General features: G+C 42.8%; 1 protein-coding gene across 4 annotated transcripts in view; it reads left to right on the forward strand.

Annotated features, from left to right (window-relative positions):
* The window catches only part of dab1b (DAB adaptor protein 1b), an 86165-nt gene that overhangs the window by 50083 nt on the left and 9478 nt on the right, over window positions 1-26604 (forward strand). For 3 of the 4 annotated variants that reach the window (XM_089007388.1, XM_089007386.1, XM_089007387.1), the window contains exons 2-8: window positions 9546-10106; window positions 19083-19222; window positions 21352-21450; window positions 23240-23371; window positions 24248-24367; window positions 24795-24833; window positions 26039-26104. In XM_089007388.1, the coding sequence (XP_088863514.1) occupies window positions 10037-10106; window positions 19083-19222; window positions 21352-21450; window positions 23240-23371; window positions 24248-24367; window positions 24795-24833; window positions 26039-26104 (666 nt within the window). In that variant the 5' untranslated portion in view covers window positions 9546-10036. The remainder of the gene's footprint in view (window positions 1-9545; window positions 10107-19082; window positions 19223-21351; window positions 21451-23239; window positions 23372-24247; window positions 24368-24794; window positions 24834-26038; window positions 26105-26604) is intronic. The other variant, XM_089007389.1, reaches the window with a different exon arrangement.

Below are 26604 nucleotides of genomic sequence, written 5' to 3' on the forward strand. Positions count from 1 at the left end.
GTAATTTAACTAATTACTTAATCTATTTATTTGTTTATTTTTATTTGTTTATTTTCAACAACCAGTTGACTACATTACATAACAACACAACTCTACTTGCGATTGGGTGGGAATGCAAATGTACTTTATTTTTTAATTTATTTTTGCTCCCACAGGAACTCGAGTTTGGCACTGATACAGTACTTGAAGCTTTTGACTTGTGACTTGACTTGCAGCTCCCAAAACGACTGTGCCATATTCTGCTCATACTTTGCTAACATTGATTCTTACGACCGTCTTGCTTCATTCCTCAATGACGACTTCCCATTAAGAATTTGCTAATCAACAATATTTGATTTGACTAAACATTTGTTCTGTCTGAATAATTTGAACACTTTAGATCAGGGGTGCTCACACTTTTTCAGCATACGAGCTACTTATAAAAACTACCAAGTCAAAATGATCTATCCATGAGAAAAATGCAAAACATAATTATTTTCAAATGTTTTAAGGATTCTTTGTATAATAATAATAATAATACATTTAATTTACAAGCGCCTTTCTGAACACTCAAGGACACTTTACAACAAAGACAACACACAAAACAGTAAAATCATGCATAAAGCAATAAATAATAAAACAGCATAATAAATTAGACCATGTAAGCAAGTTTAAAGAGGTGGGTTTTCAGGTGAGATTTGAAAGTAGGAAGGGAGTCAATGTTGCGGATGTTGGGTGGAAGTGAGTTCCAGAGTTTAGGAGCGGAGCGGCTGAAAGCTCTGCACCCCATCGTTGTGAGACGGGCAGAGGGCGTGTAGAGGTGGAGGGAGGAAGAGGATCTGAGGGCCCGAGAAGGAACGGAGATTTGAATTAGGTCAGACAGATAGGGGGGGGCAAGGTTATGGATGGCTTTAAATGTAAACAGAAGTATCTTGAATTCAATACGGAGTTTAACAGGGAGCCAGTGGAGCTGTTGGAGGACAGGAGTGATGTGGTGAAATGAGGGGGTTTTTGTGATGATCCGGGCTGAGGAATTTTGGACTAGTTGGAGTTTATGGAGACATTTTTGATTGACCCCGAAAAGAAGTGAATTACAATAATCGATACGGGAGGTGACGAGACTGTGGACGAGGATAGCAGTGGTGTGAGGGGTGAGAGAGGGACGGAGACGATTGATATTGCGGAGGTGAAAATATGCAGACCGGGTTATGTTATTTATGTGGGAGTGAAAAGATAGTGTGCTATCAAGGATGACACCCAGGCTCTTAACCTGAAGGGCGGGGGACACGGTAGAATTGTCAATAGTGAGAGAGAAACTGTTTGCTTTGTGAAGGGTGGATTTTGTACCGACAAGGAGAAGTTCAGTTTTTTCGCTGTTTAGTTTGAGAAAGTTATGAGAAAACCAGGATTTGATTTCTGAGAGGCAAAGTGTAAGGGATGCAGGTGGAAGAGAGGCGTCGGGTTTACTGGAGAGGTAGAGCTGGGTGTCATCCGCGAAGCAGTGAAAATGAATTCCAAATTTGCGGAAGATATCTCCAAGGGGAAGAAGGTATATAATAAAGAGAAGGGGCCCCAGGACAGAAACTGTACAATGTACTATGTACAATGTATGTTGATGTACCTTGCATAACTGAATAAGCCAATATTGCACAACATTCATAATAACTACATATACATAACATAAATAACTATTAACATTTTTTGTAATTACCAGAGTTTACTTTGATGACTTGCTCTGAATTGAATCAGCCAGGAATGCATAGTCCGTACAGTAGCTGCTGACAGCCAGCCTCAAGCACATTTCCAAATGTTCATCATTCATGGTGGAACGGTATTTGGACTTAATGATCTTCATGTAGGAAAAGGCTGACTCACATAAATCAATGGAGCCGAATAATGCAGTCAAGGAGGTAGCACATTTCCTCATGTTGGGGTACTTTTCCTGTGTGACTAAGTTACAGAACTGCCCATGAGCCCTGGACTTCAGCAGTGAGAACACTCACAATCTCCGATGTCTTTCCACATTTGCTGGGTTAAATCCTCAGCCATGGCTTCACAGCGCAGACAGCTGCAGAGCTTTGATTGAAGATAATATCTCTGCCTTATTTTTAAAGTCTCTGAACAAGGAGTCAGCTGCTTCAACGAATGCTTCTTTTACCATCTCTACGTCTTGGAAGGACTTATTGTTTTTAACGATGGCGTGACTCACCCGGAAAGATGCTTCGGTGGCGACTTTCGCTTTTGAAGTATGTTGAGTGAAAAATGACTGCTGTCCGGACAACTTGGATTTTAGTTCGTCCTTCGTTCTCTTTCTCAGCTGGCTTTTCGGCGTGAAGTCAATGTCTTATTTTCCATGAACAGTCCGAAAATGGCGCTCCACATTTTCCCATTCCGTATGAAAGTAATATGTTTTGCCCCCTTACTTTCTCCCGGTTTCTCACTCATTTTGATCACCATATGTTTTAGCAAGGGCTTAAAATCTGAGGTAATTCGCGGACTAGCTTGTAAATTTTGCTGCGTTTAGCGCCGTTGTTTACGCATGCACGGCGACCTAAAGGTAAAAATTCAGTTGTCATCTGAATGGTTGCCCTGTATGTCAATCAAGTGACGGGACGTTTGATAGGCTGACAAATGTTTTTTTTTACTGTCACGCTGCGATCGACCAGTACTACCTCCGCGATCGACCAGTCGATCGTGATCGACGTAATGAGCACCCCTGCTTTAGATGAATAGTAGATAAATCAATGAGCTGTAAACGTAGACTTTGTAGTCCTGTTTGTGATGTAATATACGGAAAGAGATGCCCATTTCACGGTGAGATAAGAGCATTGTCATCAAATGGTGAGTATCGTTTTGCTTTTTTGATTGTTGCTGTGCTGATGACCATTTTGTGTTTGGGAGCCTTTTACTGAGCGACTTGCTTGTTCTGTAGGCACAAAGGGACATAAGTCTTCTTGTGCCGGTCCCAAGCCCGGATAAATACAGAGGGTTGTGTCAGGAAGGGCATTCGACGTAAAAGCTTGGCCAAAACAAACATGCGTATCATACCTCTGAAGATGGAGGTTACTGATTCGCTGTGGCGACCCCGAAAGGAAAAGAAGATGCGCAACCTTCTTAATTAAGTCAAAATCACTTTGGTCGCGGCGGGGGACTCGCTCTTGCTTTTCTTTCCGCGACGAGCAGCTAGCTAGCATCTGGCGCAGTGACAGCGGCCGGTGTGACGTCTACTGACAAGACGCTTTAGATCAGTTCTCCGTGGGGGGGGACCGCATGATGTTTGCTCTAATCAGCCATCAAGTGTCATGAGGCTTCACGCGAACTTGTATCTGCTCCCTGGTTTGGGGTTGTACAACCAAATGACTTTGGGAGAAACTCTGCAGAGACGCAAGCAAGGTCTTCACCTTGCCACGCTGTTGTAACGACAAGACGTGGGATATTTAATTTATCATTAGCTGCATGATTAGCTTCCGATGGGCTGCGCCGGGCGTGATTTTAATCCCCAAAGTCTCCAGAGTGCGATAACATATGAGATGACACCAGTTTCACGCCTCTTGTGGCTCCATACGTCGCCGCAACTCAAGTGAGATTAATGGCGGGCGTTGAGGTGTGTTTTGGAAGACTTCCTAATTACATGCGCGTACAGGATTGTGAGTTAGGCGATATTCTTTTTCTGTCATTGTAAAAAGGAACTGGATCCATACACTTAGTATGTGGTTTATTGTAGTAGTTGTTTGTAGTAAATAAAAAAATATGTTCCCTATACTTTAAATAAATCGCCGTTCGTCCATTTTGGGCTTGAATAGGGGAGTGACTTCTGACAAAAGCAAATATCTTGCTGAAAAGTTTCGTTCGACATGCCATACCTTTTCAAATCATGTCGGACGTTCTCGTTTCTCGGACAGGCTTTTTCAAACCAAAGCTGCAATTTTGGCAAAAACCCAAAGTCTTCGTGGCTTCTCAAAGATGTTCCATGAAAGAAGGATTTGGAAAATGTGACTTCTGTAGCCGTTTGATAAATAAATGAGTCGCGGCGAAGATAATCACTTTTCCATTTCAATCAAGCGTGTTTAGGGCTTTGGGACTGGAGGATATAATTGATGTGTGGAGTGCCTGAACTCTTTTGCTTCTTCTGGAGTTCCATTAAAAAAAACAATCCAATAGATGTGCCGCTTAAGTCCGGGAAACAAAACTCCTGCTTGCTCTCTGATAATCTTTCAATAGTTTGAGAATTTTCTGGAAGAAGACGCTTCAAAAGTCAAAGCCAACACTGGACTTGAAACTATGATTATATGTCAAATAACTATCAAGCTATCTAGCTATAAAGCTATTTAGCTATCTAGCATACATGTTAAGTTTCAGAAATCATAAATTGGGAGATTTTCATACTCGCGACTATGTGGGCGTGTTAAAATAATGTGAGCATTACAAAAGTGTAAATTGATGAGAAGGTTTCTTCAGCCGTCATCTGTACAAAAGTGAAGGTTTCGGACGTTTCGCCTCCTATCCAAGAGGCTTCGTCAGCGAACTAAAGTCTGACTGGTCGTATCGGCGCCATTTATATATCCCTAATGTCCAGACATGGTGGCACCGGACACCGCTATGAAAAGTGTAAATTACAAGTGAATAAAACACAACAATGCTTTCATTTTTTATTTATACATTCAATTAGTATAAAAATGCATTTTGTTTTTTACATTTTCTTTTGTTTCACCTTACAAATGAACTGTCTGTATTGTATCATCTCATCTCATTTTCCGTACCGCTTATTCCTCATTAGGGTCGCGGGGGTTGCTGGAGCCTATCTCAGCTGTCTTCGGGCACGAGGTGGGGGACACCCCGAATTGGTTGCCAGCCAATCGCAGGGCACACAAAGACGTACAACAGTCACTCTCACACTCACACCTAGGGACAATTTGGAGTGTTCAATCTGCCTGCCATGCATGTTTTTGGGATGTGGGAGGAAACCGGAGGACCCGGAGAAAACCCACGCGGGTCCGGGGAGAGCATGCAAACTCCACACAGGGAGGCCGGACCGGGACGCGAACCGGCGACCTCTGCACTGTGAAGTCGGTGTGCTAACCACTCGACTACCGGGCCGCCCTGTATTGTATCAATACTTGCTTTATAAAGTGAGTATTGTGTCAAAATGAGTATCAAAATCGGGAGTCTCCCGACCGAATTGTGAGACTTAACATGTATGATTTAGCTAGCTAGATAGCTAGCTTGTTCGCTAGTTAGCTACTTAGCTACTCTGCTACTGAGCTAGTTAGATATGTGTTTATTGGTTTATTAATTTGTTTATTCTGTAATTTGTTTTTAATTTTTATTATTTATTTTCTATTTTCTTCTTCCATTGCCGCCAATGCCGGATTAAAAAGTGTGATGATATAAAATGCTATAAAATCAGACATGACACTCATTGCGACATACAGTATGAACGGCTCCTCAGTACTGTAAAAATAATTTGACATATTTAATGTTAATTGCATACGCTAATTTTTTGCAAAAAAATGTTGTTTGTTCAAGAGTGAGACAGAAAATGAGGCTGCGGGAGAAAAGCATTCGGGCAGGAAGCCAAAATACGATAAAAGATCAAAATGAAAGATGCCGGAGAGCCAAATAAAAAGAACATCACAACAATAATCAAATCTACGGGGGAGGGGGCTATGCAGTGGTGTTTGCAGAGACTTTCTAGACTCCAATAAAATGAATCAACACTGTATCGACAACACCTCGGGGAAGACCCATCACACAAGGTGCTTTGGACAATTTGGGAAAAAAGCATTTCATCGTTATAACAAGAGCAGAGCTATTCGGCTCTAAGGCTCGCGTGGAGTCAACTTGCGACCAAAAAATCGGCATGAGCGCCATCCAAACAGTTCCTCCCTGATGGCTATTTACTATGACCTGTTTCGACTCAAGGGTAGGACTTTCCCGCCCTCTGTGTCGCCCTCCCCGGCTTGGGTTAACTGTTCCCAACTCTGTAGCAGTTCTGAGGCTCTTGACACAAATCTGCACAACCGAGTAACTGCGTGGCAGCGCCTATTTAGCTTTCCAGATGTAGCTGCTCACCCCGAAGCAATGGGGCATCGCTCCTCAGCGGAAAACAAATGAGGGTGCTGCAAACATCCAACGAGATTCAATTCATGAGTTTTCCCCTCCTTCCACTCGCACTCTGACACTTGACTCTTCAATCCGAGTCAGAGGTCCTCCATCTTGTCAGAATCGGGGGAAGCAATGAGCGCGAGTGTGGTTCAGCATGATGAGCTGCGATGCCGCTATCTCACCCCCCTCCCCTCGCCGCCTATTTCGGTTTTTGGCAAGGATTCTATTGTATTTCAATGTTATGCTCTTATTTTACTTACTGGAACGAAAATGTTTCTTTCATTGCACGCTTGGTCATATGGCTAAAAAATGGACGGATTCCCGTGAAATTTGGTACAATTGAGCAAACAATCTGCCATCGGTATGAGCACTAATCACTTTGCTTGACTTTTCCTCCAGCGTTGCCATCTCAGCAGAATCCTAATTACTAGTCGGTGTAAATGAAGCAGAAATGTTTTCATGCCATCTCTCCAAAACTGCGAAGATGACATTTAAGACACGCGTCGTGGTTTTCCGGTTTATTTAAAGTTATGAACGGCACAGGTCTAAATTGGTCGCGCCGTGGGTCAGCTTTGCGGTCTTGTTACATTTTTTCGGTGATCTCGGTGGCCTTATCGCGACAAGAAGCGTTTATTGAAAGATGGCGGGAGGACGATGGAGGCGAATGATGAGCCAAAATGAGACACACGCACGCACACGCACACACACACACACACACACACACACACACACACACACACACACGAGACAGTGGCATGAAAATGAGTAAAAATATAAATAAGAGATGGCTTTTGACATCCGGTAACAGTCGAGAGTAAAACTGGAGGAACCAGCGATGCTCGTTAACTCTGACCCAAATCGTACAAGGCTGTGGGAGCTGTTAAAACACGGTGAACACGCTGGGGTTTGGGTGACCTAGATAGCAATGGTTGAAGAAGAAAAAAAAATGCATCAACTCGCTTACGTGAAATGCAATGAGACCTGTCTCTATTTATTTATTTATTTATTTGTTTGTTTGTTTGTGTGTTTATTAATGTGTGTAATTCTTCTTTTGTTTATTTATTTTTTGGTCTATTTATTTAGTTTATTTATTTATGTATTTATTTATTTATTTATTTATTATTTAGTTTTTTTTATCTATTTATTGAGTTAGGTAGTTTTCTATTGAGTTAGCTCTCTATTTATTTATTTATTTATTTATTTAGCTTTCCATTAATGTATTTATTTAGTTATATATTTAGTTATTTAGTTATATTTCTCTTTATATTTATTTATGTATTTGTCTGTTTTTTATCTATTTAAAAGTTTTCTATTAATTATTTTTTATTTTTTTTTATCTATTTATTTATATTTATGTATTATTTATACAGTGCTTTAACAACAGCTGAAACTGGAACAAAGCGCCTACATGGACAAAAGGAAAATGCTGCCCCCTTGTGGAAGGGAAAAACATTGCCAGAGGTCTGCCCAGCGCTTTATCGGCAAGAAAAAAAACAAAACTCAAACAAATTCGGGAATGGCGCTCCACGTCACGCTTTTCAATTCCTGAATAAATTCGGGAATGGCAGTGAATGAGTTAAGATTGGATTCGAACGTCAAGTACAACTGTTTGTAATGCACAAGAGCTCCACGTTGACGTCAGAAAAAGTGACTCTGGAATGACATTCGAAAAATGGCGGCGACTCACGATTGGCAATCCAAATTTTGACAACGCGCCAATGCCAAAAAATGGCACGTGCCATCCGCTTCCTTTACAATGAAGAACTTGAGCAGATTCATTTGGAGACCTTGCAAAATGTCCTCCATCGTTCTCAGATCAAAAATAAGAACGCTTATTTCTTTAGTTTAGTCTTGATCAGGGGTGTCAAACATACGGTCCGCGTGCCGGAACCAGCCCCCAAGGAGGTTTGATCAGGCTCGCAAGATGTTTTTAAAAGTACAAAAAAATGCACGAACGACATGGAATTTGTTTTTTTTTTTTTAGATGTGCAATTCAAAGATTGTCCACTAGGGGCAGAGTGGTGCTTTTTCACCCGCGATTTCAACACCCTCATTAGCCAAAATGTCATTATCCAAACGGAGAAAAGTAGATAAGGAGTGAAGCATTTTCAATGAAAAACGGGCCATGTCATATTTTTTTTTTACAGAGATGCGTGGGAAACCTTTATGCTTGGTGTGTTTTCAACAAGTTTCAGTATTTTGGTTATTTATAGCATATATGGTATAATTTTAATGGTCCGGCCCATTTGACATCTACCGAGGCCATATGTAGCCCACCATGTGAAATGATTTTGAGACCCCTGGTCTTGATTAAAATTAATCAGTGAGTCCGCAGAATCGCAACACGCATGTCACGAAGCTTCAACAGTCTTCGGGCTGGACTTTCTCCGACAAAGACCCATCGCCCTGCCAACAGGAGCATGTTTGGCTATGCGCCACTTTTAGCAGCAGATGATTCAAGGGCATTAAAGCACCACGTGGGGGGTGTGGGGGGGTTCCAAATTAGAGACGGCCTTGCCAGGATTCCCACTTCGGTCTGTCGTTTGCTGCGGGCATGATCTTCTCAAAAAAAAAATGCACAGAAGAACCACTCTAGCTTTTTTATTTTGCTATTTACTCGCAAGCAGAACATGAAAAACGTTCCAACATGGCTCCCCTTTGTTGGAGGAGAGTGGCCTTCTCTCCTTCGCGTGTTCGTTAATATTGGATGATTTTGTTAATCCAAATAAAAGCTGGAGTCGATGAACAGTACCTTCGAAGGGTTTATTTGCAGAATATTCCGGACACACATGATTTACAGACAATGGCTGCACGATCACTTGTGTCTCCACATCATGGACACAAAAAATATTTATTTCATCAGAAGGGCGGTATCAAGACTATGGCGCGACACCGTGGCGGCATTCTTCCAAAACAATTCCTAGCTTTTATCAGTCTGTCTCCACAAAGTCTCCAGTAAGCAGTGTATCAAGGTTACCGGATGGCTCCAAGAATCAACTTGCTTCACTCTGCGTATCAGAAGGTTATACAGTCTAAGTAAATATGGCGGAAGACAGACATCATGACATTATTGAAGATGACATATCATTGAGAAAAGCAAAATACTGTACCATGGCAGAGTCTTAACTAAACAAATTATTATTATTATTATTATTAAATTATTATAATATGAGCATATTTGGCAATAAAGCTGACTTTGACTTTTTTTGACTTTGATAATTTGAAATAATCCTTGACCTTCAAGGGTGGCCTCCAAGCAGCTCGCTCTAGTAGATCTTTCGTGAAGAACCGAAGATCCAGCGGAGATAATAACATCTTTGTTGAATCGTTGCCTGCCATGTGTCGTGTTCAATTAATCTTGTCATCTAAATCTGCTGCTGCTGGTGTGGGGGTGTCAGTTGAATTTGGAACCACCTCTGCTCCGACGCTAACGCCGTCTCATTCTCTTCGTCTTCTCGCAGGTTTCAGAGCCAACGACTGTGAAGAAGCTGCCGAATCACGTCGGATATTCTCCGCGAGGGAATAATCGCTACTCCTGACCTACTGTGAAGAACAATCCTTGATTCAATCAATGCCGCCGCCTCCCTTGGGGGGAATTATTCCCGAGCCATAGGTGAACATTCAGAAATGAGCACCGCTCGACCATGTGATACTTGACCTTCAAGGTGGGGGCTTTCCGCAGAGGATGTCAAATCACATGTGAAGCTTTTCTCCGGAGAATCACCGAACTTTTCGTGCGTTGTTTGCTAACGGGCGCGCGTCATGGCCGAGTGAACAGGAGGCGATTGATCAAGGCTGGATCTTTGTTTCCCGAGGGAGTGCCGCCGCGCGTTACGGCATGAACGTGAGATTGACCGTTCCGACCGTGACGCGGCCGTAAGAAAGACGGAAGTCCCGGGGAAGCCCTTGTGGGAGTTGGCGTTGGATTAACTGGTGGATTAAACGGTGGAGGATGTCAGCGGAAGCCGAAATCCAGCCGGGTGTCAAAACCATCCAGAGGAAGGAGTCCAGGAGGATCAAAGGTAGAGTTGACTCTTGTTTGCAAACTCAAAATAATACTGTAATTTCCAGACTGTAAGGCGCAGCCATAAGCTTTCATTTTCTTCAAAAGATGATCCTGTGCCTTATATTTAAAGTAATATTGAGCCACAACAGGTTTTGCAACTACCGGCAGCAGCCACCGACTCCATTTCACACCATAGAAGTACAGACACTCCCCTATTTATGAACATTCGAGTTACGAACAACGGTACATACGAACATTTTTGTAGAAACATATATTGTATTCTCTCCGGTTGTACAAGTACATGTCTTTATAGAGCATATATTTAATTAAATGTTTATTTTCAGTACAAACCAATTCAGGTTCTTATATAAGCCTGAAAGGACAACCAACACCATTTTTTTGTTTCCTAACTGACATCAGAAAAAGGTTTTATAGCATCTAAAATACCCAAAACACGCATGCTGATATTTTTAGTCAAATGAAAAAGACCAATAAAAATGACTTAGTGTCCCAAAACTACTTCAAAGTGACTTCAGAAAGTTTCAGTTTCAGAAGGTGCCGCCCCCTTGTTCGTGACGTCACACCAAGACTTGCTCGAGAATCAAAAAAATGGCTTCAGATTCGGAGAATATGCTTTCTTGTTACTCATCCAGTTAAGAATATGATTCAAATAGTTCTGAAGAGGAAAGCATAAATGTTTGCAATCGATTAAAGAATTTATTCTGTCATTTTGAGGCATCTGGACTGCAATGTAGCGTCCCAGAAAATGCACAAGATGGCGCCTAAGCTCCGTTGGAAATGGGCTGATTTGTCTGCTGGGGATTTGTGTCAGCTAGTATAAAATAGTAGTCTTGGTGCAACGATTCACAATCGCGTTATTTATGTGTTTTCCTTCAAATTTCGCCATCAACACGGATCAACACGAAGTTTTCAGAATAAACAAAGTACCCAAAATGCATTGTGTGTAGATTTTTCGGTCAGAGACGATACCTACCGTGACGTCACGTAAGTAGGGGTGCATCTCTGGTGTGCGGTGCATGCTGGGATATCTATAAAAATGGCGTTTCATTTCTGTAATCTTTTAAAATTACTTTGCCAGGCGGAATTTTTTTCTCGATTTCGTGATAATTTTCTGTTTTGGCACAGTAACTATAAACATAATTTGTTTGCATTTTTTGACTTGTTTTTTGTTCATAGTGTCTCAAAAATTATTTTTTGGGGGGAAATATTTCTGAAAATTTTAAGGCCAAAATATTCCATGAAAACCACTAAAGAACATAAACATCTCAAAGGAGGACTGGTCGCTATTCCAAAATGTGTTCGGGTTTTGGTTTTTCTTGCGGGGGTGCCGATAAAGCGCTAGGCAGACCCCTGGCAATGTTTTTCCCCTCCACAAGGGGGCAGTATTTGCATATTATCCATATTTGCGCTTTGTTACAGCTTCAACTGTTGTTAAAGCGCTATATAAGTCAATATGTATGGGTAGAGTGAACGCTGGTGCGAATGGCTGCCGCTGCTCACCCGCACAAAAAAATCCTGTGACTGTAAAGTGTCCTTGAGAGTTTTGAAAGGCGCTTAGAAATTAAATGTATGATTATTATATTATTGTATTGTATTTGTACAGCCGCCCCCATTTCAAGCTTAGACAACTCCAGACCCAAATAACTTAGGAATTCACTCGTTTTTTTTCTGATGAAAGAGGAGAGTCTAATGTTTCTTACGCAGCATTGAATGATGATGTCCCCTTAAAACTCAATACTCTGTGGGTCCTGCAATTTGAGTGAAAATGACAAAAACCCTGGCACTGGAGTGGACACATTTTTGCCCATGTCCGGCGGTGAATGAGTGAAAATGACCGAAATTGACCTTTAATTGACCTCTTTGGTCGAGATTCAAAAGTGTCACATTTGAAGTGGCGCTCAAATCGTCATGTTAATTGCACTTTGAATACATATCTCCGATCCACGGAAAGACGAAAACTATTCTTGACACGATTGCCCTTCTCCTCCTTGGCAGACGTCGAAAATCTAAAAGGGATGTTTGAAAAGTGCAAAATAATTTTGGACTCCACGGCGAGCCGCTTCACTCAGTCGGACTCATGGAGAGGCATCGCTGTCTCATTCCGGCGATCCAGATGTAGTAACAGCTATTCCGTGTAGCCTCCGGGCTTTGGATAGCGGCGTGATTTAGGTGTCACGGACAGGTTAATTCACATCCTGTCGCTTTGATGAACGCAGTGGGTGATGTAATAGGACGAGGCATTCTGTGAACAGTTTCGCTCCGAGATTGAAATGAAAATGAACTGACTGAGAGAAGGTGGGAGGGGGAGTAGAACAGTGAAAGGAGTGTGATTCAGGGCGACGGGAAAGTGAGCAGCAAGAGGAGTCGTTCTCATTTGCCTACCTCACTTGAACGTTTCCATTTTTACTCTTTTTTTTCTTCCCATGAATAAAAAAACACTCCAGTCAACTCGGTGAATCCAATTTATGCGGCCCGACGGTAAAAAGCGGCGGTGTGAGTCCTCTGTGGGTCTTTCGCTGGCTCTGTTGGCCCGTTTTGTTAAATGTCTTGGTTGGAGGAAAACCCATCGATTTCAGCTAAGTGGACTGGGGGGTAAGGGGGGGCTTAGAAAGAATGGCTATCATACACATGGCCATGCGACTCATCATAAGGGGGGGATATCTTGCCCCTGACCTGACCACGTTAATCAGAAGGCGGAGGGGCGGGACTATCTCAATCCACTAAACTGCGATTTAGATCCATATAAATGGAAATGGGGGCGACGTCAATGGACGGGATACTTGCGGCAGATGCAAGCGTGGCGCAGGTGAAGGACACGTCAAGGACCAGGATGATGAAACATACGTTGACAAAACATAGTGGGGGGAGGGGGTGATTGATAGCGCACGAGTCACATTTCCAATGCACCGACGGGCGCTGAACTCCAAACGGGTGTCATATCGGCGGCTTGTAAAACTGGCTTTTGCTTTGTGATGTAAAATGTGCATGGCAGGTGTTGGAAATGTGATTCATTATTTAGTTCACAAGCTAAAAAAACACTTCTATTTTGATATTTTTCACTTTTACAGCAGCACATCTGTGTAAGCTCTCAGTCGTACAGGAGTGGTCCATCGATGAGAAGGTTTCTTCAGCCGTCATCTGTACTTCTTTGAAGGTGTAGGATGTTTTGTTCCTCATCCGAGAAGCTTCGTCAGCGAACAAAAATTTGTTGGTAGTATTTCTTGGTAGCTCTGGCCATATATATATATATATATATATATATATATATATATATATATATATATATATATATATATATAGTATATACAGTAAAGTCTCGTTATATCGATATCGGATATATCGATAGTCCCGGTTATATCGATACTATTTCTATCGAAATAGCGCGGAGAAAATTAAATGCAAACAGGGTCGGATATATCGATAGTCCCGGTTATATCGATATTTTTTCAGACTCCCTTGAATATCGATATAACGAGACTTTACTATATATATATATATATATATATATATATATATATATATATATATATATATATATATATATATATATATATATATATATATATATATATATATCCCTACTGTCCAGAGGTGGGGTGCCAGACCTCTGCATGATAGGTCCCTGCCCTAAGGTTAGGGGGGGCAGAGGACTATACGTCCTGACTGACTTTGGTCTATGACTGGCCCTGATTGCCCCCATTCACCCTGGTCTCACCTCACCAGCATGACTAAGCCTACCTGGTAATGCTCTAAGAATTCTGTTGTAAGCATGATCCGAATTTTAGAACATTTTTTAACACACAAAGACTCCAGTGAACATTTTCCGCCGAAAGAACGGATTAAGAACGCCGAAAGAATGGATAAAAAGGAGACAAGAAGCGTGGGTCAAATTAAACCATTATTCACTCTCGGGTATGTTATTCCAAATTTCTGGAGAACAAGTCTCATCTAAATTCAGAGAAAAAAGCATGATGTATTTGGAGCATGTCCACTCACAGTTCCACGCTTGCGGTTTATTTATGCCTTCTTCCGCATTAGCAGACGGGATTTCATGAAATGAGGCTAACTGTTACTGTCCGCTAGTCAGCCTCCCAACTCCAAAAGCGCCACGCAAATTTAGCACTAAGCTCGGTCGTATTTTGAGAAACGTTTATGCGCATGTGAACACGAGGCGCAAATTACATGAGCAGCCGAGGGCACGTCTATTCTTTTTTTCTTGCTTGTGATTTTCAGACCAAATGAACAAAATGTTTGAACCCGATTGGCATGTAAGCTCACTGTCACAAATGCTTTACTCTGTCTCCATAGCAACTGCTGCTCTCTCCCTGTAATCTGTCCACTTGTGATGGGATCACCCAAGACGTATGTCATTTGGCAGGTACGAGGGGGTAGGGAGGGAATGGAGAGAGAGAGACAGAGAGAGAGAGAGAGAGGAGGAGAGAGAGAGAGATAGAGAGAGAGAGAGAGAGAGAGGAGGGGAGAGAGAGAGAGAGACAGAGAGTGACATAATGAAAGAGGTAGATAATACATTTCATTTATAAGGAGAGAGGGAGAGAGAGAGTGAGAGATAGAGAAAGAGAGAGAGACAGAGATGGGGGAGGGAGAGAGAGAGAAGAGAGATGGGGAAGAGAGGGGGAGAAATAGAGGGAGGGAGAGAGTGAGACAGGGAGAGTGAGGGAGGGAGAGAGCGCGAAAGAGCGGGAGGGAAGGGGGGAGAGGGAGGGAAAGGGAGGGAGAGAGAGGGAGGGAGAAAGAGGGAGAGAGAGATAGCAGGGGCAAAAAAAACCCGGGCAGACACCAATCCATCACATAGGAATACTAAGTGACCTTAATTACAATCACCTGTTTCATTTACCTCGATTCTGTCATAACAGCGCGGAAAATCTTTGCGGCAAACCATGATCATTGTTACTTTATTGATCGTGTAAACAATCCCCCTCGTTAACTCTGTGAGTACCATCCATCATTTAACCCTCCGTTAATTCGCGCCCGTGTTTGCCGAGGCTTACAAACGTTATTTTGTTCATGCACGTTTGCCTTCCCTGAACATCATCCATTCGAGACAATCCGCCGGACGTATTACGTCGACGTCGTAAAAGTGAGTGAGACAATTATGATTAGCCAGAGGGGGGCGTGTCATCTTAACGCGAGGCGACAAGCCAACACCGGGACATGCTCACAGGGGGTCAAAGGTTAAACTTACTCTATGCCATCCCCCTCTCAAAAAAAATCACCATTGCCAAGATTTTATATCTAGAGGGACACTTCTGACACTCCATCTGCTGCCATCTGTCCCCCGTCCCCTCTTGCCGTCCCCATTCTAGTGAGAGACAAGCCCCAAAACACGACTTGGCCCAGTGTAATTTCCTCTCTCCTTTTCCACAGCCAGCGTGCAAACGATCGTAGAATTTGGTCCGGGGCGTTTGCTTTCCAGCTGTTTAAAATATCCGACGATGCGGCAAAGCTCTCGATTGGTACCACTTTGTTCAGCGGAAAGGTCGGTTCTGCTGGCTGGATGGATACATGGCTTGAAAAGCCCAATTAGAGAAGGAAGGAGCGTCAGCGCAGAGCGCCGATGCATATGTTGAACTGTCGTGGCTTGGTATTGAAGTGGATTTACATGGAGATCTGAGACAATCTCTTTTTATCAATGGATGCTCCAGCTTCGTGTTTGCTTTCAACATTTCGCTTGTAGTACGTGCGCCATCCACCATGACGCACCTGATCCACTGGTGAAAAGGATGCATTGATCCTCTCGTCTTTCAACTACAACTGCTTCATGTAACAAAGAAGGTGCGGAAAGTGCTGAAGAATGAATGACTTGTGTTGTTATATTACAGTGATACCACAACTTACGAACGCTTTAGTTTACAAACTTTTCGCCTTACGAACATTAAATTTGTGAGAATATAATCTTGGCATACGAATTAGTTTTTGGCAAATGAACCAAACCACATGGAGCGCTGGTGGACTAGTTTTCATCACCACCTTTCTTTGAGTGCAGACGTGGTTTGTTATCGAGTGGATACTTTTGCTTGTTTTGGGACCAAAAAAGACCCCACCACAGGCTAGTGTTTAGATGAAGAGGACACTAAACAAAATTACGGGCGACCAGAAGAAGGAGATCATAGAAAAACACAAACGAGGTGTGCGCATGTATGACTTAGCGTCCCGCTACCAATATGCTAAGTCGACCGTTGTTACGTGTGCCCAAGGGTGTTTCAGTGTTGTCGAAGCAACGGTCTCAGGCAATAGAAGAGGTTGAAAAACTTTTGTTGATTTATCTTAACGAAAAACGGGGACAGTGTGAGTGAGGGTATTATCGCAGAGAAAGCACGGCAACTTCACTCGGTTATCATGAACAGGCAACCTGGAAGTTCGCCATCCATTGACAATGACCATCACAAAGGTAAATAAAATGACTTTATTATACTGTACAGTTTATTTCTTTAATTGCGATACAATAGCACATTTATTATACATAAAGTAATATATATTTTGTGTAGTTTTAAGGCTTATTTCGTAGAACATTGTTTTATGGGGACCTGGGAACCGATTATTCTCATTTTTAATGTTTTTTTATGGGAAATAAATGTTTGGCAGACAAACTTTTCACCTTACACACACTTTCTGGGAACCAATTAAATTCGTAAACTGAGGTACCACTGTATTTGTCATTTAGTTTTTGTTGTTGTTTTGACTTCAAGATGGCGCCGCAAGAGTGGCTGCCTATCCAGCAGCTCCTGTATTTTATTTTTCTACTTCTTCCTTTCCTTTTCTCTTACTTTCATCACTTTGCCGCTGTGAAATGTAAATTTCTCCACTGAGAGTCTAATGAAGGCTAATCCAACCCAATCCAATGACACCTTTGGACCACCAGGACTTCCTCGTGGCGGACTTGCGGTGCAGTGTTAGGAGACATTTAGGATGCAAGGCAAGCCTCATGATAAGCATTGCCGCTCATGGGCTAGAAATGTTGTGAAGACCATTCAACCTTGGGTAATTGTAAATCCCCCCCCCCCCCCCCCAAAAAAAAAAAAAAAAAAAAAGCCAGAGGAAAATGTGTCACCACACCTCTCGCACACCCCCACCCACCTCCATCTTCCTCACAGCGAAGACATGAAACAGCCTCATAGCCCATGAAACAGCCTCATAGCCCTTTAGTCTTCAAATACAGCAAACTCACTTGTCTCCATTGGAAGCCGGAGCACGTTGCTCACAAGTTATGCCGCTGTGTCAAGATTCTCATTCGGTATGCAAAGGCCTCGCTTTAAATCTCTCCTGAAGTGTCATTAGGGGGAAATGGCACGATGAATGTAAAGAAACAAATAGCAGCGAACATCTGGTTCATCGGAACGAGCTCCACCGAATCTGACTGATGGTGTTTAAAATGTAACTGGAGCAGCATGCATTTTACAACGCATTACAGTTGGAGTCGGTGAAATTGAGATGGGCAGCTTAATACTGGATGAGTACACTCTTGTACTGAGAATTGTTTCAATCACGAGGAGCATCTGTTCTTTTGTTTCATTTGTATATATTCATATTTTAAAAAAATCCTCAGTTTTTGACCATAGTCCGTTCCAGAAACCGATTTGGTCAAAAACTGAAACATTTCCCATTGTGATCAATCTAATCAATGTCTGCTTTTATTGTAGTTGAACAATACAAACACACCTGATCACAATGGAACGCTAAACGAGAATCATTCCTCAGTCACAATGAGATGCGACATATGCAAGTGATGTAAAGGAAGCAGAGGGGAGTCGGATGGTGCATTCAGGTGCGCTCAGTTTGGTCGAGAGCCAATTTTCGGTTGTAAATCAAGGCATAAAAATTGGAAATTTTTGATTGAAAACCAAATTTGTCAAGAACCGAGATGTTCAAAAACGGAGGTTTGACTGAAATTCGCATTTTGATTTAAAAAAATTCTGCTCACAAAGCTTGGTTCTCATTTTATGCAGCTGCCAAGATAAAGTTAAAAAGGTTGCTCGCTATTTTTTAATAGCTAGCCAGCCATCTAGCTATCTAGCTAGATAGATACAGTAAATAGATAGGTAGATAGAGTGTGTGTGCGTGACAAGTTCAGTAGCATTGTGGCTGTATTTAAGACACATCATCCTTTGGCCGAGAAACAAGTGAAAATTAGGTCAAGATTTGACATTCACTCGCTGAGAGACCTTAATGACTTTAGCATCATCGAGCCCTTCCCCAACGTTTGGAGGATTGTACCCTCATGAATTAATGAGAGTGTGAGCATAGCCAAGACAAGCGCTTTCATTAGAACCAAGTCTTTGCATTCATTTGACTAACCCAGATAAGTACCTTGTTTTAATCACGAAAAATGCAGAGATTGAGAGAAAATGTCTTGTGTACGTAAAATTCTTCTCATCTGGTGTTGGCATTAAACCTCCAGATGGTTTTTACAACAAAAAAAGCTGAAAGCAGGCCCGTTTCCTCCGGCGTTAAGTGATGTTCTCGTGACCTAGAATGGAATGAGTGAAATCATCCGATTCTCCAAGGTGCTCGTGACCTTGAAAATGTTTCTTTGTACGCACACGGAGGGCGTCAGCAGTTGTGAAGAACCCCAAACAGGTTATGGGAAACCATTTTTCACATTGATCAACGCCTTGTTCAGACGCGTTCCATGACGGCGATAATTCGGCAAAATGAGTCAGTGTCGTGTGTCAGTCATCATCAGCGTGGGTGACGGGGGCAGAAAACTTAGGACCATGTAGATGCGCTCGCAAACCAGCGTATCTCTGAATTCTGATTCCTCTGCCCGTGAACGTTGGTCCGCTTATATTGTCTTCGGTTGAAGACAGTATAAGCAATATTTGCTTCATTATTTCCTCACTCGCCATTAATTTATAATTCAGTCTGCATTTCCCGTGTCCATCAATATTTATGCCACAGCGGCCGACTCGCGCATCCTGTCCTCACCTTCCCCTTTTTGACTTCCTCGCTGCAGGTCAGGACCGCACCGAGACGGGGCTGATTAAGCGTTTCCGGGGGGATGGCGTTCGCTACAAGGCCAAACTGATCGGGATTGATGAGGTGACAGCAGCACGCGGGGACAAGCTGTGCCAAGACTCCATGATGAAGCTCAAGGTACACACTTGGGTTTGCTTGTGTGTGCCGTTCAACTCTCCGCAGCTCACTCAGATTTGGATAAGAGATGTGTGAGCATGTCTTAATTGTCCCTTAAATGAGTGAAGGTACTGCCTTCTCACTCACAATCTACAATTCACTTCAGTATGCCATGAACGGAAAGAACAAATAGCGGGCAGACATTATTCGATTGTACAATGAATTTTGTCTCGGTCAAACTCGATGCTTCACGTCACATGAAAGCTTCTTTGATCCTAAAATTGGTTATGCCCTCAAAATGTAAATCGTCAAACGTTATTTTCCGTGTATTTGACCATTTCCAGACGTTCTTCAAATCATTTCCAAGTCCTGTTCTTGGAAGTGGAAAAGCCACTGAATACCCGTGTTTACCCGAAGTCGTTAAGTCCAATAAAACAACCTTTTCACAGCCTGGATCTGACATTTCAGCATTTAACCTCGATATGACACCGATCGTGAGTGGCCAACAGCCAGATTGAATCAATACACAACGTCTATTATCTGGACTGAGGATAAAGACGAGAGACAGGATCTCTATCGAGCCGCCTCTCACTGCTGTGAGGCTTAATCCACCAAATGGAGATGGCTGATTGACATGAGCGATCGACTCACCCACTGGTTTGTGGTTTGAGCGGGTTGTCTGGGCCATCCCCCGTTGCAGTTATGTGGAAGTAGAAATACCACAGACAGGTTTTGGGCTTAGGAATTCCAGGATAATCCTAAAGCAAACAGTCTCTCAACTATGCCTAAATTCTTTGCCGAGCCCTCCTTCAGATGGGATCTGCCTGGATGACGTCATCAGGCAGCAGGTGCCCAGCAGTAATTCTCACCAGATGCCCATCTCTGAACTTCACTCCAATCGCTATCTCCAAGCGAGAGCCCAGACATCCTGAAGAGGAATGTCATCTTTTCGTCATTCAATCAGCCCATGACTATGTTCCTCCACCTGGGGCCTGGATCTCATCGACACGGGCACCTTTCTCAAAATTCGGACCATGGTTTCAGATTTGGTAGTGCTGATTTTAATCCAGAGCGTCCCCAAAATTCATCATTTTCATAAAACAGAAATCCGTTACAATGTTGGCAATGTCCACGTGACTCTGCTGAGACACATCAACAATGACAAGCGCATACCATCCAGGCACTTGAGGATCTCTAGATGGGTCTCAACCAGTCCATCAAAACCTTTTGCATCAGATCAACAATCTAGAACCCACGAGATATGGTAGAATAACCAATCTCGGAGTCCCCAAACTCTTCTTCCTCATAAGAAGGCATGTTGGTGGATTTGAGGAGGCTTTTGTTCGTATTCTGCCCTCCATTAGCCAATCACATTCAGACCCCAGGCTCAAGGCCTACCATACACAGTGTTTATAGCGTACAACCAGATACCGGAACAGACTCTACACATTTGTCGTAGTATGAGCTGAGCTGTAAAGTTTCTAGGTGATGGGCAGCTGATTCCAAATTAGGTCGACCGCTTGTTAATGCCACTGCGCTTTTGTCAGGACGTGAGTCCTTAGTCTTAGGGTCTTTTCTACTTTTCACTTTTCTTCTCTTGCCAACTTTTGTTCTAGAAAACACACAACAAGCCCACTGGTCACGCGCGTCAAGAGGAACAGAGTGGAAATGTTAATTGTTTTTTGTCTTTTTAATTAGAGTTAAGCTCTTCCCTGTGGGGGGGGGGCAGACTTCAAAAGGTGGTTCAATTGTTCACTCAGCAATACGTGATTGTTCACTCAGCAATACCCGAGCGAACGGACCGTTGCATTTTGTCAGCAAATCTCCATTCACTGTTGTCAGCTGGCTCTTACGCGTGTCAGTCCGAAGTGCGGTAAGCCCTCGTTCTGAAAACTGGAAACAGAAAAGGGCCCCGGAAGGGAAAAAGATCCAATTATACAGCCGGCACAAGGTGATGTGAATTCTTATGAAGGTGATACTTTCCGAAAAGGCATCAGAAAGAACAAGCTGTCCGATCACACTTCGCGTAACTGCTGTCAGTGACCCTCTCCATCGCCCACTCACCCGAGAAGGAGGGTGTCAACAAAATCTTTTGTATCGAACTCGTGTGCTTTCATCATCTCACATCCATCCCCCTTTATTTCCTGCAGGGTATGGCTTCCACGGCACGTTCCAAAGGGGAGCACAAGCAGAGAATCTACTTGACCGTCTCCTTTGGAGGGATCAAGATTTACTGTGAAAGATCGGGGGTGAGTGTCAGTCGGCCATGATAAATGCATGGGTATTTACTCCTGGAGGGCTCAACTGGCTGCTGTACTGGGAAGTTTGTTTGTTTGTTTGTTTGCCTCTGAAATTTAATTTTAAAAAGGGTTGAAAACCCTCGGTGTAGGACATTGACACGGGAGGGAGGTCATTCCCAATGTTATTCTGATCATTGTTTTAATCACCGGTGTCCTCAAACGGCAAAGCTTTGCAAAAAATATCCTCTGGCATGGTGAGTGATGGCGGCAAATGTTTGGCAGAAACTAATTGAATGAAACCGGTTGAATTTCTCTCCCAGAAAGATCGAGGCATGGCCCGGGAAATACTCAGGCCTTATCTGTCTGCTAATGATGCAGCACAGTGCAATGAGCAATACTGTGCTCATGTTTGGAGACGGGCTGTTTCTACCTCCATCTTGGCCTTTTTCCCCTTGGCCAGCTCACGGGCCTGCTGTTCCATTATGGGATGATGGAGAGGCCTGATTCAAGCACCCACCCGCCTCGCCGCCCCTCAATCCTGCGGCAAAGTGTCAGCGAGATGGGCCCACTCCGCCTCATCAGTGCTAACTGATAATTAGCACGCTGTTCCACCCCTTAATGATCATTCAGACTAATGCTAATTACGCTGCGGCTCCACCCCAGCCGCACAGACTTATAGTTATGTGACATTTGCCCCCGACCTCCGTGCCACAAAGTCCTACCCCCGTACCCCTGCGACAACATCTATTTTGGGTCTGAGTGATGTGCTAATGGCCGTGCTCGCCAACCAAACTCAGCATGTTTGACAAGCCCATTTGTTGTTTGGGAACTCATGTCCCCTAATGCTCGTCATTTAATTTGACGATTACTGGCGGTAAATAACACTTCGCTCTCTTGAGTTATTATGCTTGGAAACGGGGATCACCCCCATGCAGGCGCTAAGCATTGGGATGGAAACATTTTACGTAAAGCTGACATGATTCTCTCATGAATGGAGCCGTAATAGTTTTTTTTTGTATTCGACATTAATTCAGGTGTCGCTTGGATTGCTCCTCACTGCATTTGTTGAATATAAAGCCGCTCCCTTGAGCCAGGGATTATTCCTGCTAATAGGGCGGATGCATGTGGTTGAGCATGGGTGAAAGCTCCTTAAAATAAATAAATAAATAAATAAATAAATAAATAAATAAATAAATAAATAAATAAATAGATAAATAGATGAATGAATGAATGAATGAATAAACACCCAAATAAACAAATAGATAAATACAGTAAAGTCTCGTTATATCGATATCGGATATATCGATAGTCCCGGTTACATCAATACTATTTCTATGCACGCACGGAGAAAATTACATGCAAACAGGGTCGGATATATCGATAGTCCCGGTTCTATCGATATTTTTTCGGACTCCCTTGAATATCGATATAACGAGACTTTACTGTATATAAATAGATAAACACCTAAATAAAAAACATAAAAAATGAACAAATGACTAAATGAATAATTAAATAAATGAATGAATAAATGAATGGATAAAGAAACAGGTAAATAAACAGGTAAATATCCAAATAAATAGAAACATTAATTAATACATTGATGAATGAATAATTGAATAAATGAATGAATAAAGAAATGGGCAAATAAACAGGTAAATATCCAAATAAATAGATGAATGAATGAATGAATATCCAAAGAAATAAATGTTTAGCGATGTGTGATGCGGATTCTTTCCTCCCTGTAATATGTACATCACGGCGTTAATGAGCCGAGACATTTGGTTTCTCCATTGTCCAGGTCCTCCAACATCAGCATTCGGTCCATGAAATTAGCTACATTGCCAAGGACACCAGAGACCACCGAGCCTTTGGTTATGTTTGTGGAAAGGAGGGCCAGCATAGGTTTGTCGCCATTAAGACAGCCCAGTCGGTGAGTATTTTGATGAAAGCACTTGTTAACTCTTCTGTGGTCACAAATCCTCTTCATATGAACACCGCATGGCTAAATAGCGTCTATTTTCTTTCGCGCTTATCCTGAATTAGGGTCAAAAGGTGAGCGGGAGCCGATTCCCGCGACCTAAAAACTCCACTGAGCCACAATAAGATAGCTTTTCTTTTTCCGATGTTTGGACTGTCTCATGTCATTTAAGATGGGATTCAAACTTTGAGAACTGCAGTATGGTGTTTGAACACATCGACTATAAAAATGTTGTCACTCGCTACCATTCCCAAATTTATTCGAGAATTGAAAAGTGTCATGTGGTACGCCATTCCTAAATTTGTTCGGGTTTTGCTTTTTCTTGCGGGGGGGGGGGGGGGGGGGGGGGGGGGGGGGGGGGGGGGGGGCCGATAAAGCATTGGTCAGACCTCTGGCAATATTTTTTTCCCTTCCACCAGGGGACAGCATTTGCCTTTTGTCCATGTTTGCGCTTTGTTACAGTTTTAGTAGTTGTTAAAGTGCTATATAAATCAATATGAATGTATTGTATTGTATTTTGTGCAGCCGCCCCCATTTGAAGCTCAGATAACTCCAGACCCATATAACTTAGGAATTAACTCTTTCTGATGAAAGAGGTGACTCTAAGGTTTCTAACACTGTATTGAATGTTTATGTAATCATAAAACTCAATATTCTGTGGGTCCCGGAATCTGAGTGAAAATGACAAAAACCCTGGCACTGGAGTAGACCATTTTTGCACATGGTCTGGCATGGAATGAGTTAATAAACTCAAATAAATTGACATTTCTCACCTGAATGAAGTAGATCACTCCACATTTCTCATGCGGTCTTCCTTCTCTGCATTAGGCGGAGCCTCTCATCATTGACCTGCGTGACCTCTTTACCCTCATCTACGATATTAAGCAACGGGAGGAGATGGAGAAAAAGGCCCAGAAGGACAAACATTGCGAGCAGGCCGTCTACCAGGTAGGACTGAAAAAGAATGTTGCGTTGTCCAGTAACCCCTCAGTCGCTTGAACACGGTTTAGCATTCGTGGCTTCGCGGTGGATTATTATTTTTTTGTGCTGTTAATTTTATTAGTCCTCCCCATTTGAGTAAGGGACTGTCACCTAATGTCAACAAATCTCCGCCCCTCATCGCCATTCATCTTGCCCATTTTTTCCCTGACAAAAACTTACAATGTCGACGAAAGGTTGATGTGTGTTTTTTGTCATTGTCACTTGAATTCCAGGACCCACAGAATATTGAGTTTTAGGACTACATAAACATTCAAAAACCTTAAATATTTGGTTTTCAAGTGCCACTGCGTCACATGTTTTCAGACAAAAGCATTTTCAACATCAAGACAAGTTCATACACAGAATGTGTGTGTTCTATTTTCTTGCCCCATAGACCATCTTGGAAGACGAAGCAGACGATCCGGTTTACCAGGTAAGTTCGGAGTGAAGCTTCATGGCTTTCTCATTGTGCTTCTCGATATACCCCCCCCCCCCCCCCACCATGGAAAATTGAGAGTGTTTGTTGACTTTATCTGGTCTCTGATCTGCTCCAATTCATGATTCATACTGTCTCACCACTCAGCGACCCCCGAGGGGGACCATCTTTATAGAACGCTTTGTTCAACCATTCAACTTCCATTTGGCACTGCACTGTTGTGAAACCATTTTTTTAATATTTATATTTTGTATTATTTTTTTCCTTCTTCTGTGTCAGTGTTGCAGTTTCCTCCCAATATTTGCCCCCCTAATCAGAATTGCAACCTCCTCTTCGCCTTCTTTTTGGCTGATTGAAAGTTTTTTTTTCTTGCTCACACTGAATACAGACAACACTAACTCTTACTCTGAGCTCAAACTTCCTAACACCTTTCAAATCATCTGTTTGTTGCTCTTTGAAATGTGGTTCATCGTTTTATTTACAGTGTTATTTTTTTGTTCAAATTGGTTGACAAAACTCCAGTTTTGAGGCTCGGGGACTTTTTTTTAACATACGTACCCAATCTCGAACCTTTTACAGAGCACGAATTGAAACATCAAACTAAAGTTGTGCTGGTAGCTCTGGCCAACTTTAGTTCATTGATGAAGCTGTTCGGATGAGGAGTGAAATGTCCGATACTGTCAAAGAAGTACAGATGACAGCTAAAGAAACCTTTTAATCGATGGACCAATCGTGTACGACTGAGAGCTTACACTGACTAATTGAAACAATTTTCCAAAGATGGAAGAAGGAACTGGCCAATTGAATTTAAATGCTACCTCACGTGGGCGAGCATGGATAAATAACATTAGGCTGTCCTTTTTAACTCGCCGTCAAATCGAAAACTTCTGGTGACAACCTCCACATTGCTATGAACTGCTACCTGACTTGATGATACTTGTGCTCTTTCCCCTTTCCGACCTCATTTGTTTTCTTTTTTCTCTCCCAATGCCCCCCTTCCCTCTCCACCCCCATTCCTCTCTCTTCTGCTCCACTTTGTTTTTGACAACCTACCTGGTCTCTTTTCACTCCCCCACTGGATACCATCCACCCCCTCATGTGCTGTTGTTTAACCCCCCTCCCCCCACCTGTCATCTCCATGCAAAACCCACTCTGTGCCTTTATGCCCCCCTTTCTCTGCACTTTTACACTTTGTTCTGTAGTACATAGTGTTTGAGGCTGGACACGAACCCCTCCATGGCCCCCAGTCAGAGGAGAGCGTTTATCAGGTACAAAGACAAAGCATCGCCCTCCCCCCAACCCCTTTCTTTTTTTTTTCTTCTCCCTTATTATATGCCCTGTGATAGATGATAAAAGTACAAACACCAAGGGCCTGTCGAGCGCCTCACGTTTCTGCAGTATCAGGTTTAAATGTGGTGTCGAAAGGCTTTTGTTTTAAGCTGAGCAAGAAAACCAAGGCGGGGGAAGTTTGTGTTTGAGATGTCACGTAGGGGAAAAAAAGCCTCACATAGCATCGAAGAGGTTCTTGCGCAGTCAAGGTCAGTTTCATCTCTGCGATTTAGGCCTTGGAGTTTTTTTTTAACCTGAACCATTTGAAGGAGCCGCGAGGACTTCGGAGACCTGTTGTACGGTTTAATCCGACACCCTCCTCGCAGCTTTTCTTTCTCTCTGCTGCTTTCCTCCTCCTCCTCTTTTTGCCCCCTCTGTAACTTCTTGTGAAGATGAAACATGCAGAGAAAGAAAGAGAGAGAGAGTGAGAGAGAGTAAT

The sequence above is a fragment of the Hippocampus bargibanti genome, linkage group LG11, assembly GCF_051943395.1.
Source record: "Hippocampus bargibanti isolate YZ-2025 linkage group LG11, ASM5194339v1, whole genome shotgun sequence".
Taxonomy (NCBI): domain Eukaryota; kingdom Metazoa; phylum Chordata; class Actinopteri; order Syngnathiformes; family Syngnathidae; genus Hippocampus; species Hippocampus bargibanti.